Raw genomic sequence first — 17,773 nt, 5'->3', positions numbered from 1 at the left:
GGGGTACAGCACTGTCTACAATCCCCAACCCTCGGGGTACAGCACTGTCTACAATCCCTGACCCTCGGGGTACAGCACTGTCTACCATCCCCGACCCTCGGGGTACAGCACTGTCTACAATTCCCGACCCTCGGGGTACAGCACTGTCTACCATCCCCGACCCTCGGGGTACAGCACTGTCTACAATCCCCGACCCTCGGGGTACAGCACTGTCTACAATCCCCAACCCTCGGGGTACAGCACTGTCTACCATCCCCGACCCTCGGGGTACAGCACTGTCTACCATCCCCGACCCTCGGGGTACAGCACTGTCTACAATCCCCGACCCTCGGGGTACAGCACTGTCTACAATCCCCGACCCTCGGGGTACAGCACTGTCTACAATCCCCGACCCTCGGGGTACAGCACTGTCTACAATCCCTGACCCTCGGGGTACAGCACTGTCTACAATCCCCGACCCTCGGGGTACAGCACTGTCTACAATCCCCGACCCTCGGGGTACAGCACTGTCTACCATCCCCGACCCTCGGGGTACAGCACTGTCTACAATCCCCGACCCTCGGGGTACAGCACTGTCTACAATCCCCGACCCTCGGGGTACGGCACTGTCTACAATCCCCGACCCTCGGGGTACAGCACTGTCTACAATCCCCGACCCTCGGGGTACAGCACTGTCTACAATCCCCGACCCTCGGGGTACGGCACTGTCTACAATCCCCGACCCTCGGGGTACAGCACTGTCTACAATCCCCGACCCTCGGGGTACAGCACTGTCTACAATCCCCAACCCTCGGGGTACAGCACTGTCTACAATCCCCAACCCTCGGGGTACAGCACTGTCTACCATCCCCAACCCTCGGGGTACAGCACTGTCTACAATCCCCGACCCTCGGGGGACAGCACTGTCTACAATCCCCGACCCTCGGGGGACAGCACTGTCTACAATCCCCGACCCTCGGGGGACAGCACTGTCTACAATCCCCGACCCTCGGGGTACAGCACTGTCTACAATCCCCGACCCTCGGGGTACGGCACTGTCTACCATCCCCGACCCTCGGGGTACAGCACTGTCTACAATTCCCAACCCTCGGGGTACAGCACTGTCTACAATCCCCGACCCTCGGGGTACAGCACTGTCTACAATCCCCGACCCTCGGGGTACAGCACTGTCTACAATCCCCGACCCTCGGGGTACAGCACTGTCTACCATCCCCAACCCTCGGGGTACGGCACTGTCTACCATCCCCGACCCTCGGGGTACAGCACTGTCTACAATCCCCGACCCTCGGGGTACAGCACTGTCTACCATCCCCGACCCTCGGGGTACAGCACTGTCTACCATCCCCGACCCTCGGGGTACAGCACTGTCTACCATCCCCGACCCTCGGGGTACAGCACTGTCTACAATCCCCGACCCTCGGGGTACAGCACTGTCTACAATCCCCGACCCTCGGGGTACAGCACTGTCTACAATCCCCGACCCTCGGGGTACAGCACTGTCTACCATCCCCGACCCTCGGGGTACAGCACTGTCTACAATCCCCGACCCTCGGTGTACAGCACTGTCTACAATCCCCGACCCTCGGGGTACAGCACTGTCTACAATCCCCGACCCTCGGGGTACAGCACTGTCTACAATCCCCGACCCTCGGGGGACAGCACTGTCTACAATCCCCGACCCTCGGGGTACAGCACTGTCTACAATCCCCGACCCTCGGGGTACGGCACTGTCTACCATCCCCGACCCTCGGGGTACAGCACTGTCTACAATTCCCAACCCTCGGGGTACAGCACTGTCTACAATCCCCGACCCTCGGGGTACAGCACTGTCTACAATCCCCGACCCTCGGGGTACAGCACTGTCTACAATCCCCGACCCTCGGGGTACAGCACTGTCTACCATCCCCAACCCTCGGGGTACGGCACTGTCTACCATCCCCGACCCTCGGGGTACAGCACTGTCTACAATCCCCGACCCTCGGGGTACAGCACTGTCTACCATCCCCGACCCTCGGGGTACAGCACTGTCTACCATCCCCGACCCTCGGGGTACAGCACTGTCTACCATCCCCGACCCTCGGGGTACAGCACTGTCTACAATCCCCGACCCTCGGGGTACAGCACTGTCTACAATCCCCGACCCTCGGGGTACAGCACTGTCTACAATCCCCGACCCTCGGGGTACAGCACTGTCTACCATCCCCGACCCTCGGGGTACAGCACTGTCTACAATCCCCGACCCTCGGGGTACAGCACTGTCTACAATCCCCGACCCTCGGGGTACAGCACTGTCTACAATCCCCGACCCTCGGGGTACAGCACTGTCTACAATCCCCGACCCTCGGGGTACAGCACTGTCTACAATCCCCGACCCTCGGGGTACAGCACTGTCTACAATCCCCGACCCTCGGGGTACAGCACTGTCTACAATCCCCGACCCTCGGGGTACGGCACTGTCTACCATCCCCGACCCTCGGGGTACAGCACTGTCTACAATCCCCGACCCTCGGGGTACGGCACTGTCTACCATCCCCGACCCTCGGGGTACAGCACTGTCTACAATCCCCGACCCTCGGGGTACGGCACTGTCTACCATCCCCGACCCTCGGGGTACAGCACTGTCTACAATCCCCGACCCTCGGGGTACAGCACTGTCTACAATCCCTGACCCTCGGGGTACAGCACTGTCTACAATCCCCGACCCTCGGGGTACAGCACTGTCTACAATCCCCGACCCTCAGGGTACAGCACTGTCTACAATCCCCGACCCTCGGGGTACAGCACTGTCTACCATCCCCGACCCTCGGGGTACGGCACTGTCTACAATCCCCGACCCTCGGGGTACAGCACTGTCTACAATCCCCGACCCTCGGGGTACAGCACTGTCTACAATCCCCAACCCTCGGGGTACAGCACTGTCTACCATCCCCGACCCTCGGGGTACAGCACTGTCTACAATCCCCGACCCTCGGGGTACAGCACTGTCTACAATCCCCGACCCTCGGGGTACAGCACTGTCTACAATCCCCGACCCTCGGGGTACGGCACTGTCTACAATCCCCAACCCTCGGGGTACAGCACTGTCTACAATCCCCAACCCTCGGGGTACAGCACTGTCTACAATCCCCGACCCTTGGGGTACAGCACTGTCTACAATCCCCGACCCTCGGGGTACAGCACTGTCTACAATCCCCGACCCTCGGGGTACAGCACTGTCTACAATCCCCGACCCTCGGGGTACAGCACTGTCTACCATCCCCGACCCTCGGGGTACAGCACTGTCTACAATCCCCGACCCTCGGGGTACAGCACTGTCTACAATCCCCAACCCTCGGGGTACAGCACTGTCTACAATCCCCGACCCTCAGGGTACAGCACTGTCTACCATCCCCGACCCTCGGGGTACAGCACTGTCTACAATCCCCGACCCTCAGGGTACAGCACTGTCTACCATCCCCGACCCTCGGGGTACAGCACTGTCTACAATCCCCGACCCTCGGGGTACAGCACTGTCTACAATCCCCGACCCTCGGGGTACAGCACTGTCTACAATCCCCGACCCTCGGGGTACAGCACTGTCTACCATCCCCCAGTCTGGAAAACAATCCTTTTCCACAACTCACTGAGACTATTTTTAATTCAAGCTGCACTGACCAATGGGAGCAACCAGTCTTTGTGACAATTTGACAAATGTTTCCTTACAATCGACACAGAGCAGTCTGCACCGGATTCCCCCCAATCTTCTCCCTTAATTCATTCCATTAGTCAAACCGAGCTATGGTGATTTTTACAAATCTCTGCTGTCCTCTCCCTAATAAAACCTTCCCTAAATGTCGACTGATTTCTGTCTCTCTCCCCGGCATTCCCCCCCCGCCTGATTGCTACCCCTTCCACAAACATTCGCTCCCATCACCACTGATGCACAGTAGCAGCCGTGTGTACCATCTACAAGATGCACTGCAGCAACTCACCGAGGCTCCTTAGGCAGCAAGGAGCAAAGAAAATTACAGCACAGGAACAGGCCCTTCGGCCCTCCAAGCCTGCACCGACCATGCTGCCCAACTGAACTAAAACCCCCTACCCTTCCGAGGACCATATCCCTCTATTCCCATCCTATTCAGGTATTTGTCCAGATGCCCCTTAAAAGTCACTATCATATCCGCTTCCATTATCTACCCCGGCAACGAGTTCCTGGCACCCATCACCCTCTGTGTAAAAAATCTGCCTCGTACATCTCCTTTGAACCTTGCCCCTTGCACCTTAAACCTGTGCCCCCGAGTAATTGACTCTTCCACCCTGGGAAAAAGCTTCTGACTATCCACTGTGTCCATGCCCCTCAATCTTGTAGACTTCTATCAGGTCGCCCCTCAACCTCTGTCGCTCCAGTGAGAACAAACCAAGTTTCTCCAACCTCTCCTCATAGCTAATGCCCTCCATACCAGGCAACATCCTGGTAAACATTTTCTGTACCCTCTCCAAAGCCTCCACATCCTTCTGGTAGTGTGGCGACCAGAACTGAACACTATATTCCAAGTGCGGCCTAACTAAGGTTCTATAAAGCTGCAACGTGACTTGCCAATTTTTAAACTCAATGCCCCGGCTGATGAAGGCAAGCAAGCCGTATGCCTTCTTGACTACCTTCTCCACCCGTGTGGTCACTTTCAGTGACCTGTGTACCTGAACACCTAGATCCCTCTGCCTATCAATACTCTTAAGGGTTCTGCCATTTACTGTATATTTCCTATCTTTATTAGACCTTCCAAAATGCATTACCTCACATTTGTCTGGATTAAACTCCATCTGCCATCTCTCCGTCCAAGTCTCCAACTGATCTATATCCTGCTGTATCCTCCAATGGTCCTCATCGCTATCCGCAAATCCACCAATTAAACCAGTTACATTTTCCTCCAAATCATTTATATATATTACAACAGCAAAGGTCCCAGCACTGATCCATGAGGAATGCCACTTGTCACAGCCCTCCATTCAGAAACGCACTCTTCCACTGCTACCCTCTGTCTTCTTTGACCGAGCCAGTTTTGTATCCACCTTGCCAGCTCACCTCTGATCCCATGCGACTTCACCTTCTGCACCAGTCTGCCATGAGGGACCTTGTCAAAGGCCTTACTGAAGTCCATGCAGACAACATCTACTGCCCTACCCTCATCAATCACCTTCGTCACTTCCTCGAAAAACTCGATCAAGTTCGTGAGACATGACCTCCCCTTCACAAAACCATGTTGCCTCTCAGTAATACGTCCACTTATTTCCAAGTGGGAGTAAATCCTGTCTCGAAGAATCCTCTCCAATAATTTCCTTACCACTGACATAAGGCTCATGGATCTGAAATTATCTGAATTACCCATGCTAATCTTCTTAAACAAAGGAACAACATCGGCTATTCTCCAATCCTCTGAGACCTCCCCTGTACCAGTGAGGATACAAAGATTTCTCTCAAGGCTCCAGCAATTTCCTCCCTTGCCTCTCTCAGTATTCTGGGGTATATCCCATCAGGCCCTGGGGACTTGTCTACCTTAATGTTTCTCAAGAACCCAATGCCTCCTTTTTTTTGATCTCAACATGACTCAAACTATCTACACATCCTTTCCCAGACTCATCATCTACCAAGTCCTTCTCTTTGGTGAATACTGATGCAAAGTACTCATTTAATACCTCGCCCATTTCCTCTGGCTCCACGCATAGATTCCCTCCCTTGTCCTTGAGTGGGACAACCCTCTCGCTCTTTATATATGTATTAAACCTTGGCATTTTCCTTAATCCTGCTGGCCAATTAATTTTCATGACCCCTTGCTTAAGTTTCTTTCTACTTTTCTTGTATTCATCATTACAGGAATGTGCCGGTCCTGAATCTCTATCAACTTACTTTTGAAAGCCTCCCACATGCCAGATGTTGATTTGCCCTCAAACATCTGCCCCCAATCTACATTCTTCAATTCCTGCCTAATATTGTTGTAATTAGCCTTCCCCCAATTTAGCACCTTCACCTGAGGACTACACTTATCTTTATCCATCAGTACCTTAAAGCTTACTGAATTGCGGTAACTGTTCCCGAACTGCTCCCCCACTGAAACATCGACCACGTGGCCGGGCTCATTCCCCAATACCAGGCCCAGTATGGCCCCTTCCCTAGTTGGATTATCTACATACTATTTCAGGAAGCCCTCCTGGATGCTCCTTACAAACTCTGCCCCATCCACGCCCCTAGCACTACGTGAGTCCCATTCAATATAGGGGAAGTTAAAATCTCCCACCACAACAACCCTGTTACTTTTACACCTTGCCAAAATTTGCCTACATATCTGTTCCTCTATCTCCCGCTGGCAGTTATAGTAAACCCCCAACATTGTGACTACACCTTTCCTATTCCTGAGCTCTACCCATATTGCCTCTCTGTATGAGCCATCCGAGGTGTCCTCCCGGAGCACAGCTGTGATATTCTCCTTAACCAGTAGTGCAACTCCCCACCCCTTTTACATCCCCCTCTATCACGCCTGAAACATCTGTATCCTGGAATGTTAAGCTGCCAATCCTGTCCTTCCCTTAACCAAGTCTCTGTAATGGCAACAACATCATAGTTCCTAGTGCTAATCCAAGCTCTAAGTTCATCTGCCTTACCCGTTACACTTCTCGCATTGAAACAAATGCACTTCAGTCCACCAGACCCTCTCCGATTTGCAATCCCACCCTGCCTGCTGTTTCTCTGAGTCTTACTGGCCCTACTCTCTCGTTCCCCTTCAGCAAATTCACCTTTGCTTTGGTTCCCACCCCCCTGCCAAACTAGTTTAAATCCTCCCGTGTGACACTCGCAAACCTCCCGGCCAGAATATTTGTGCCCCTCCAGTTTAGATGCAACCCGTCCTTCTTGTACAAGTCCCACCTGCCCTGGAAGAGATCCCAATGGTCCAGATATCTGATATAATGGTCCAGAAGGCAGCTCACCATCACTTTCTCAAGGGGCGATTAGGAATGGGCAGTAAATACTGGTCTAGACGGCGATGCCCACATCCCATGAATGAATTAAAATTTAGACCAACCAGAGAAAGGAAGGATAGCAGATTTCCTCCCTAAAAGGAACCTCCATCTACCAGTTGGGTTTTGATCTCAGTGCAGTTGTTGGATCACCGCTCCCAAGACCGTGTTTTAATTCCAGATTCATTTATTGATTTAATCACAGTTCAATTCCTCAGTTGCGGGATTTGAACACCTGTTTCCTGATCATTTTTTCATGGCCTCTGGAGTGTGAAGCTAATAATAGGAACACTACACTCTCCTACCCTGTCGGGAGAATGGGTATTATAAAGTTTGCAAATCCCCCATGACAAAGGGTTAATTTCACACATCCCTAAACAAGAGTAACAAGCTCAATACATTGAAACTGTGACCAAAGCAATCTGCGTTACGATTCTCCTCCAACATCCCCCACTTTCCCCAAGCTCCTACCAGTTGCTCACAGGCCAGGTCAGCCTTTTGTCTTCTCCTGAGCTCCACATCCAGCTGACCGCACGCGTGTTTGAACCGCACGCTCAGAGCGGTCAGTTCTATCTCCACCTTGGCCAGCCGATTCCGATTCTCCACCAACTCCTCCTCGGCATTCCTCCATTTCTTCCTGCAGTTCTCAAAGTTCCTCGCCAACTGGATTTCTGCAAGACAAGACGGCAGGTATGTCAGCAAGAACCTTCCAGATAGAGATTGTTTCCAAGCTCATTCCTCACAGGAAACTACATTTATATAATATCACGGACAGAGTCAGAAAACCCAAGCTGCTTCCACAGGAACCATCATCACTAATATTCTTTAGGGAAGGAAATCTGCCATCCTTACCCCCTCCGGCCTACATGTGACTCCAGAGCCACAGCAATATGGTTGGCTCTGAAATGGCCGTGTGAGCCCAGTTGCACATATTGCTAAATAAGACGAAAAAGGAATGACACCGGATGGGCGACCCGGCACCAGAAATCACAACAGGATACCCTGCCCTGTCAACCCTGACAAGCCCTCCTCACTAACACTGGGGGCTTGTGCCAAAATTGGGAGAGCTGTCTCACAGACTAGTCACACAATGGACTGATGTGGCCATACTCACAGAATCATATCTTAGAGATAATGTCCCAGACACCAGCATAACCATCCCTGCGTGTGTTGTGTGTCACCGGCAGGACAGACGCAGCAGAGTGGCGGGCGGGGCACAGTGGTATACAGTCAGGAAGTTGCTGCCCTGGAAGTCCTTAACATTGACTCTGGACCCCATGAAGTCTCAAGGCATTGGGTCAAACATGGGCAAGAAACCTTTCTGCTGATCACCACATACTGCACCCCCACAACCGTTCCCCCCAAGCTGATGAATAGAATCCTACAGTGCAGAAGGAGGCCATTTGGCCCATCGAGTCTGCACTGACCACAGTCCCACCCAGGCCCTATCCCCACTATCCCATGTATTTACCCTGCTAGTCGCCCTGACACTAAGGAGGCAATTTAGCATGGCCAATCCACTTAATCTGCACATCTTTGGACTGTGGGAGGAAACAGAAGCACCCGGAGGAAACCCACGCAGACACGGAGAGAACATGCAGACTCTGCACAGACGGTGACCCAAGCCAGGAATCGATCCTGTGTCCCTGGCGCTGAGAGGGAGTAGTGCTAACCACTGTGCCACCCTTAGTACTGCTCCATGTTGAACACCACTTGGAGGAAGCACGGAGTGTGGTGGGTGCAGAATGTATTCTGGGTGGGGACTTCAATGTCCATCACCAAGAGCAGCTCAATAGCAGCACCACAGAGCGAGCTGGCCGGGTCCTAAAGGACACCGCTGCTCGACTGGGACTGCAGCAGGTGGTGAGGGAACCAACAAGAGGGAAAAACATACGACGCCTCATCCTCAGCAACCTGCCTGCCGTAGGTGCATCTGTCCATGACAGAGTGACCACCGCACAGTCCTTGTGGAGACAAAGTCCCGCCTTCACATTGAGAATAACCTCCATCATGTTGTGTGGCACTATCACTGTGCTAAATGGGACAGGCTTCTAACTGATCTAGCAACTCAAGACTGGGCATCCATGAGGCGCTGTGGGCCTTCAACAGCAGCGGAACTGTACTCCAGCACAACCTGTAACTTCATGGTCCGGCATATCCCCCACTCAACCATTACCATCAAACCAGGGGATCAGTACTGGTTCAATGGAGAGTGCAGGAGGGCATGCTGGGAGCAGCACCCGGCATAGCTAAAAATGAGGGATAGGATTTTACAGCCTTGCCCGTCCCAAAATCCCACCGGGGTGAACGGACCTCCCCACGCTACGATTCCCATAGCGGGCAGGATGGTAACATTCCGGTGGAGGTGTCATCCTGGTGAAGCAACAGCACAGGAAAACTCGCGTATCAAACAGCATAAGCAGCAAGTAATAGACAGAGCTCAGCAACTCACAAACATTGAATCAGATCCAAGCTCTGCAGTCCTGCCACATCCAGGTGTGTGTGCGTGCACAGGAGTAGTTCAGAGCTAGGGGCAAGGAATTTGAATTAAGGGGTGTAAAAGTACTGGGAGAGCAATTGGAAGGAAAAGACTCAAACTCAATATCCAGCTCATTCTAATGACTGAATATTCCACCCAGACTGGCTAATAGTAGGGCAAAACGGTGGTTAGCACTGCTGCCTCACAGCGCCAGGGACCCGGGTTCAATTCCAGACTTGGGTCACTGTCTGTGTGGAGTTTGCACATTCTCCCTGTGTCTGCGTGGGTTTCCTCCGGGTGCTCCGGTTTCCTCCCACAGTCCAAAAGATGTGCTGGTTAGGTGGATTGGCCATGCTAAATTTCCCCCTTCGTGTCAGGGGGACTAGCTAGGGTAAATGTATGGGGTTGTGGGGATAGGGCCTGGGTGGGATTGTGGTCGGTGCAGACTTGATGGGCCGAATGGCCTCCTTCTGCACTGTAAGGATTCTATCATTCAAATAACCCCACACATCGGAGTGGATACATCAACTATTAATCACTTTGGAAGATTCTAATCAGTGGGGTCAGAGTGACACTGAACAAAGCCACATACAGGGAAAATATATTCAATACATTTAATAGGTTCACAGCGGAGGTATTCAGTTATTACATTATCTGAACACAATATTTAGCCTCACTACGGCCGATTGAGAATTTAGAAGTGACCTTGAGATTATCATTAACACACAACTCATTCACTAACTCCCCCTAGGGATGGAAACCTCTCCAGGCAGGTGGGGCCTGGCCAGGATCACACACATTCCAAACATTAACTCATTTCCTCTCTCTCTCCAACTCACTGCCAAACCTGCAGAGTTTTTCCAGCAATTTCTGTTTTTATTTCAGTTCCACATTAGCCTGGGTGATACTGAACTATCGCTGGTCCAGTCAGATACCTGGTTACGTCACACTGCTAAACAGGCTCATTGGGGATGGGCAATGGAGGTTAGTTCTGTTGGTGATCCCACCCACACGATGAGGATGAATTTACCCAGTACACGCCAACCTCAGCCCCACGCTTTAAACACAATGCCCAGAGTTACCTCGCTCGGAACCATGGGAAATTCCGTCACACAATCCAATCAGAATGTCCAGTTTCTTCTGAACATTTGCTTCAAACTTGATCATTGTTCAGTCGCTGAAAGGAGTGACCGATTCCTCGCTGTGGATCCTAGAAACATCCCCCACTTGACACACAATCCCTGACTACACCTGGAAACATTCCTCTCTAATTGGCAGCAATTGGTTAATGAGGCAGCCAGTTAGTTGCAGACTCTGAACTCAGCTTGGAACTGAACTAACGAGTCCAGCAATGTCCAGGTGTCTCTCAGTTTCTCAGTCACTGCTGGATAATTGGTTAATCCGGAATAAAGAGTTACTCCCTTCACTTTTGAACAGGAATTGCTGCAGTCATCAAACACCTCAATGACCAATCCAGGGAGTTCCCAGCTTTCTATAGGAATGCAGAGTAACTGCTGCAGGACTGAGCTCCTTGGCAATGGGGAACCTGTCTGGAGATCACACTGGTGAAGGGTCTGGTGTTTACCCTGCGTGTCAGAGTTGGAGTCTGTCTGATCCAGGCCTTCTCCCAGCTCCCGCTGTCCTTTTCCACCAGACCAGCTGCCTCAGATACTCTTCCCCCAACTCCATTAGCTCAAGGATTCTGTTTAGCTCTGAGAATCACATTCCCATCTGGAAGTGACCGGGGACTGCGGTGTGCTCCTGGTTTCCACTGTTTCTGCGGCGTCCCTTATTTCTCCACATACTAACACAGAGGGTGATGGGTGCCTGGAACCCGTTTCCGGGAGAGATAGTGGAAGCGGATACGGTAGTGACTTTTAAGGGGCGTCTTGACAAATATATGAAGAGGATGGGAATAGAAGGATATTAAAGTAAAGTTTATTTATTAGTCACAAGTAAGGCCTACATTAACACTGCAATGAAGTTACTGTGAAAATCCCCTAGTCGCCACACTCCGGCGCCTGTTCGGGTCAATGCACCCTAACCAGCACGTCTTTCAGACTGCGGGAGGAAACCGGAGCACCCGGAGGAAACCCACGCAGACACTGGGAGAACGTACAAATTCCACACAGACAGTGACCCAAGCCAGGAATCAAACCTGGGACCCTGGCACTGTGAGGCAGCAGTGCTAACCCACTGTGCCACCGTGCCACCCTGAAAGGGTAGTGGGTTTTAGTGGCTATATGGTCTCTGGAAGGATAGGGGGTTTTAGTTAAGTCAGGCAGCATGGTCGGTGCAGACTTGGAGGGCTGAAGGACCTGTTCCTGTGCTGTAATTTTCTTTGTTCTTTGTACTGCATCCACCATCCGATCAACTCCACCGCCCCCCCCCCGCCCTCCGATCAACTCCACCGCCCCCAACCCCGCCCCCCGCCCAACCTCCAACCCCAGATTTCACTCCTCGCTTTTATTCTCCCATCTCTCCTGGTTCACTCTCCCCTCTCCTTCTCTCTAAAATGCATCAAAAATATCAGCTCGCATTGATATAGCACCTGTAACTGAACAAACCGTCCCACAAAAGCAATATTATCAAACAAATTTTGACACAGAGCCGTGTAAGGTGGACACTCAGCGAGACCTTGGAGTCCTGGTGCACCAGTCGCTGAGAGTAAACATGGAGGTACAGCAGGCAGTAAAGAAGGCAAATGGTATGTTGGCCTTCACTGTGAGAGGATTTGAGTATAGGGATAGGGATGTTTTGCTGCAATTGTGTAGGGCGTTGGTGAGGCCACACCTGGACTATCGTGTGCAGTTTTGGTCTCCTTATTTGAGGAAGGATGTTCTTGCTATAGAGGGAGTACAGCGAAGGTTAGAAGCATAGAAACACAGGAAAACTACAGCACAATACAGGCCCTTCAGCCCACAAAGTTGTGCCGAACATGTCCCTACCTTAGCGATTACTAGGCTTACCTATAACCCTCTATCTTACTAAGTTCCATGTACTTATCTAAAAGTCTCTTAAAAGACCCTATCGAATCCGCCTCCACCACCATTGCTGGCAGCCCATTCCACGCACCCACCACCCTCTGAGTGAAAAACTTACCCCTGACATCTCCTCTGTACCTACCCCCCAGCACCTTAAACCTGTGTCCTCTTGTGGCAACCATTTCAGCCCTGGGGAAAAGCCTCTGACTATCCACTCGATCAATACCTCTCAACATCTTATACACCTCTATCAGGTCACCCCCTCATCCTTCGTCTCTCCAAGGAGAAAAGGCCGAGCTCACTCAACCTATCCTCATAAGGCATGCGCCCCAACCCAGGCAACATCCTTGTAAATCTCCTCTGCACCCTTTCTATGGCTTCCACATCCTTCCTGTAATGAGGCGACCAGAACTGAGCACAATACTCCAAGTGTGGTCTGACCAGGGTCCTATACAGCTGCAACATTATCTCACGACTCCTAAATTTAATTCCTCGATTGATGAAGGCCAGTGCACCATACGCCTTCTTAACCACAGCCTCAACCTGCACAGCTGCTTTGAGCGTCCTATGAACTCAGACCCCAAGATCCTTTTGATCTTCCACTCTGCCAAGAGTCCCACCATTAATATTATATTCCGCCATCCTATTTGACCTGCCAAAATGAACCACCTCACACTTATCTGGGTTGAACTCCATCTGCCACTTCTCCGCCCAGTCTTGCATCCTATCAATGTCTCACTGCAATATTTGACATTCCTCCACACTATCCACAACACCTCCAACCTTTGTCATCAGCAAACTTACCAACCCATCCCTCCACTTCCTCATCCAGGTCATTTATAAAAATCACAAAGAGTAAGGGTTCCAGAACAGATCCCTGGGGCACTCCACTGGTGACCGACCTCCATGCAGAATATGACCCATCTATAACCACTCTTTGCCTTCTATGGGCAAGCCAGTTCTGGATCCACAAAGCAATGTCCCCTTGGATCCCATGCCCCCTCACTTTCTCAATAAGCCTTGCATGGGGCACCTTATCAAATGCCTTGCTGAAGTTCATATATACTACATCTACTGCTCTTCCTTCATCAATGTGTTTAGTCACATCCTCAAAAAATTCAATCAGGCTCGTAAGGCATGATCTGCCTTTGACAAAGCCATGCTGACTATTCTTAATCATATTATACCTTCCAAATGTTCATAAATCCTGCCTCTCAGGATCTTCTCCATCAACTTACCAACCACTGAGGTTAGACTCACTGGTCTATAATTTCCAGGGCTATCTCTACTACCTTTCTTGAATAAAGGAACAACATCCGCAATCCTCCAATCCTCCGGAACCTCTCCCATCTCCATTGATGATGCAAAGATCATCGCCAGAGGCTCAGCAATCTCCTCCCTCGCCTCCCACAGTAGTGTGGAGTACATCTCATCCGGTCCCAGTGACTTATCTAACTTGATGCTTTTCAAAAGCTCCAACACATCCTCTTTCTTAATATCTACATGCTCAAGCTTTTCAGTCCGCTGCAAGTCTTCACTACAACCACCAAAATCCTTTTCCATAGTGAATACTGAAGTAAAGTATTCATTAAGTACCTCTGCTATTTCTTCCGGTTCCATATAAACTTTCCCACCGTCACACTTGATAGGTCCTATTCTTTCACGTCTTATCCTCTTGCTCTTCACATACTTGCAGAATGCCTTGGGGTTTTCCTTAATCCTGCCTGCCAAGGCCTTCTCATGACCCCTTCTGGCTCTCCTAATTTCCTTCTTAAGATCCTTCCTATTAGCCGTATACTCTTCAAGATCTCTAACATTACCTCGCTCCCTGAACCTATTGTAAGCTTTTCTTTTCTTCTTGACTAGATTCATTACAGCCTTTGTACATCACGGTTCTTGTAACCTACCATAACTTCCCTGTCTCATTGGAACATTGCTATGCAGAACTCCAGACAAATATTCCCTGAAAGTTTGCCACATTTCATCCGTACATTTCCCTGAGAAAACCTTTTTCCAATTTAAGCCTCCAATTTCCTGCCTGATAGAACATAGAACACAGAACATTACAGCGCAGTACAGGCCCTTCGGCCCTCGATGTTGCGCCGACCAGTGAAACCAATATAAAGACCCTCTAACCTACACTATTCCAATATCATCCATATGTTTATCCAATAACCATTTGAATGCTCTTAATGTTGACGAGTCCACTACTGCTGCAGGCAGGGCATTCCACACCCTTACTACTCTCTGAGTAAAGAACCTACCTCTGACATCTGTCCTATATCTCTCACCCCTCAATTTAAAGCTATGTCCCCTCGTGTTAGCCATCATCATCTGAGGAAAAAGGCTCTCACTATCCACCCTATCTAATCCTCTGATCATCTTGTATGCCTCTATTAAGTCACCTCTTAACCTTCTTCTCTTGAATGAAAACAACCTCAAGTCCCTCAGCCTTTCCTCATACGATCTTCCCACCATACCATTCAACATCCTGGTAAATCTCCTCTGCACCCTTTCCAACGCTTCCACATCTTTCCTATAATATGGCGACCAGAACTGTACGCAATACTCCAAATGCGGCCGCACCAGAGTTTTGTACAGTTGCAGCATGACCTCATGGCACCGAAACTCAATCCCTCTACCAATAAAAGCTAACACACCGTACGCCTTCTTAACAACCCTATCAACCTGGGTGCCAACTTTCAGGGATCTATGCACATGGACACCCAGATCCCTCTGTTCATCCACACTACCAAGTACCTTACCATTAGCCCAGTACTCTGTATTCCTGTTACTCCTTCCAAAGGGAATCACCTCACACTTTTCCGCATTAAACTCCATTTGCCACCTCTCAGCCCAGCTCTGCAGCTTATCTATGTCCCTCTGTAACCTGCCACTTCCCTCCGTACTGTCTACAACGCCACCGACTTTAGTGTCATCCGCAAATTTACTAATCCATCCTTCTACGCCCTCATCCAAGTCATTTATAAAAATGACAAACAGCAGTGGCCCCAAAACAGATCCTTGCGGTACACCACTAGTAACTGAACTCCAGGATGAACAGTTCCTATCACCCACCACCCTCTGTTTTCTTACAGCTAGCCAATTCCTGATCCAAACCACTAAATCACCCTCAATCCCATGTGTCCGTATTTTCTGCAATAGCTTACCCTGGGGAACCTTATCAAACGCTTTGCTGAAATCCATATACACCACATCAACCGCTTTACCCTCATCCACCTCTTTGGTCACCTTCTCAAAGAACTCAATAAGGTTTGTGAGGCACGATCTACCCTTCACAAAACCGTGTTGACTATCCCTAATCAAATTATTCCTTTCTAGATGATTATAAATCCTATCTCTTATAATCCTTTCCAAAACTTTGCCCACAACAGAAGTAAGGCTCACAGGTCTATAATTACCAGGGTTGTCCCTACTCCCCTTCTTGAACAAGGGGACAACATTTGCTATCCTCCAATCTTCTGGCACTGTTCCTGTAGACAATGACGACACAAAGATCAAAGCCAAAGGCTCTGCAATCTCCTCTCTAGCCTCCCAGAGAATCCTAGGATAAATCCCATCTGGCCCAGGGGACTTATCTATTTTTACCCTTTCCAGAATTGCTAACACCTCCTCCTTATGAACCTCAATCCCGTCCAGTCCAACAGCCTGCATCTCAGTACTTCCCTCGATAACACTGTCCCTCTCCTGTGTGAATACCGACGAAAAATATTCATTTAGTGCCTCTCCTATCTCTTCAGACTCCACCCACTACTGTCCTTGACTGGCCCTAATCTTACCCTAGTCATTCTTTTACTCCTGACATACCTATAGAAAGCTTTAGGGTTTTCCTTGATCCTACCTGCCAAAGACTTCTCATGTCCCCTCCTGGCTCTTCTTAACTCTTTCTTTAGGTCCTTCCTGGCTAACTTGTAACTCTCAAGCTCCCTAACTGAGCCTTCATGTCTCATCTTAACATAAGTCTCCTTCTTCCTCTTCACAAGAGGTTCAACCTCTTTAGTAAACCACGGTTCCCTCACACGTCTGCTTCCTCCCTGCCTGACAGGTACATATTTATCAAGGACGCGTAGTAGCTGTTCCTTGAACAAGTTCCACATTACAATTGTGCCCATCCCCTGCAGTTTCCTTCCCCAACCTATGCCAGCTAAATCTCGCCTAATCGCATCATAATTTCCTTTCCCCCAGCTATAACTCTTGCCCTTCGGTATATACCTATCCTTTTCCATTGCTAAGGTAAACGTAATCGAATTGTGGTCACTATCACCAAAGTGCTCATCTACCTCCAAATCTAACACCTGGTCTGGTTCATTACCCAGTACCAAATCCAATGTGGCCTCGCCTCTTGTTGGCCTATCTACATACTGCGTCAGGAAACCCTCCTGCACACATTGGACAAAAACTGACCCATCTAAAGTACTCAAACTATAGCTTTTCCAGTCAATATTTGTAAAGTTAAAGTCCCCCATAACAACTACCCTGTTACTTTCGCTCCTATCCAGAATCATCTTTGCAATCCTTTCCTCTACATCTCTGGAACTTTTCAGAGGTCTATAAAAAACTCCCAACAGGGTGACCTCTCCTTTCCTGTTTCTAACCTCAGCCCAAACTACCTCAGTAGACGAGTCCTCATCAAATGTCCTTTCTGCCATCGTAATACTGTCCTTGACTAACAATGCCACACCTCCCCCTCTTTTACCACCTTCCCTGCACTTACTGAAACATCTAAACCCTGGAACCTGCAACAACCATTCCTGTCCCTGCTCTATCCATGTCTCCGAGATGGCCACAACATCGAAATCCGAGGTACCAACCCATGCTGCAAGTTCACCCACTTTATTCCGGATGCTCCTGGCGTTGAAGTATACACACTTCAAACCGCCTTCCTGCCTGCCAGTACATTCCTGCGACTCTGAAACCTCATCCATGACCTCACTACTCTCAACCTCCTGTACACCGGAGCTACAATTCAGGTTCCCACCCCCCTGCTGAATTAGTTTAAACCCTCCCGAAGAGCATTAGCAAATTTCCCCCCCAAGATATTGGTACCCCTCTGGTTCAGGTGCAGACCATCCTGTTTGTAGAGGTCCCACCTACCCCAGAAAGAGCCCCAATTGTCCAGGTATCTAAATCCCTCCCTCCTGCACCATCCCTGTAACCACGTGTTCAACTGCTCTCTCTCCCTATTCCTCTCCTCACTATCACGTGGCACGGGTAACAAACCAGAGATAACAACTTTGTTTGTTCTAGCCCTAAGCTTCCACCCTAACTCCCTGAATTTCTGCCTTACATCCCCATCCCT

The 17,773-nt window shown here is 50.3% G+C and overlaps 1 protein-coding gene across 1 annotated transcript in view; it reads right to left on the bottom strand.

The window, feature by feature from the left end:
* Window positions 1-10,636, bottom strand: part of LOC144504029 (rac GTPase-activating protein 1-like) — a 49,971-nt gene extending 39,335 nt beyond the window's left edge. The window contains exons 1-2 of the mRNA XM_078229183.1: window positions 10,552-10,636; window positions 7,462-7,661 (exon numbers count right to left, since the gene is read on the bottom strand). Coding sequence (XP_078085309.1) covers window positions 7,462-7,661; window positions 10,552-10,636 — 285 coding nt within the window. The remainder of the gene's footprint in view (window positions 1-7,461; window positions 7,662-10,551) is intronic.
* Window positions 10,637-17,773: the final 7,137 nt, after the last annotated feature.

The sequence above is a fragment of the Mustelus asterias genome, chromosome 14 (assembly GCF_964213995.1).
Source record: "Mustelus asterias chromosome 14, sMusAst1.hap1.1, whole genome shotgun sequence".
Classification (NCBI taxonomy): Eukaryota; Metazoa; Chordata; class Chondrichthyes; order Carcharhiniformes; family Triakidae; genus Mustelus; species Mustelus asterias.
The sequence above is the reverse complement of the archived record's forward strand: the minus strand, read 5'-3'. Positions and strand labels throughout refer to the sequence as shown.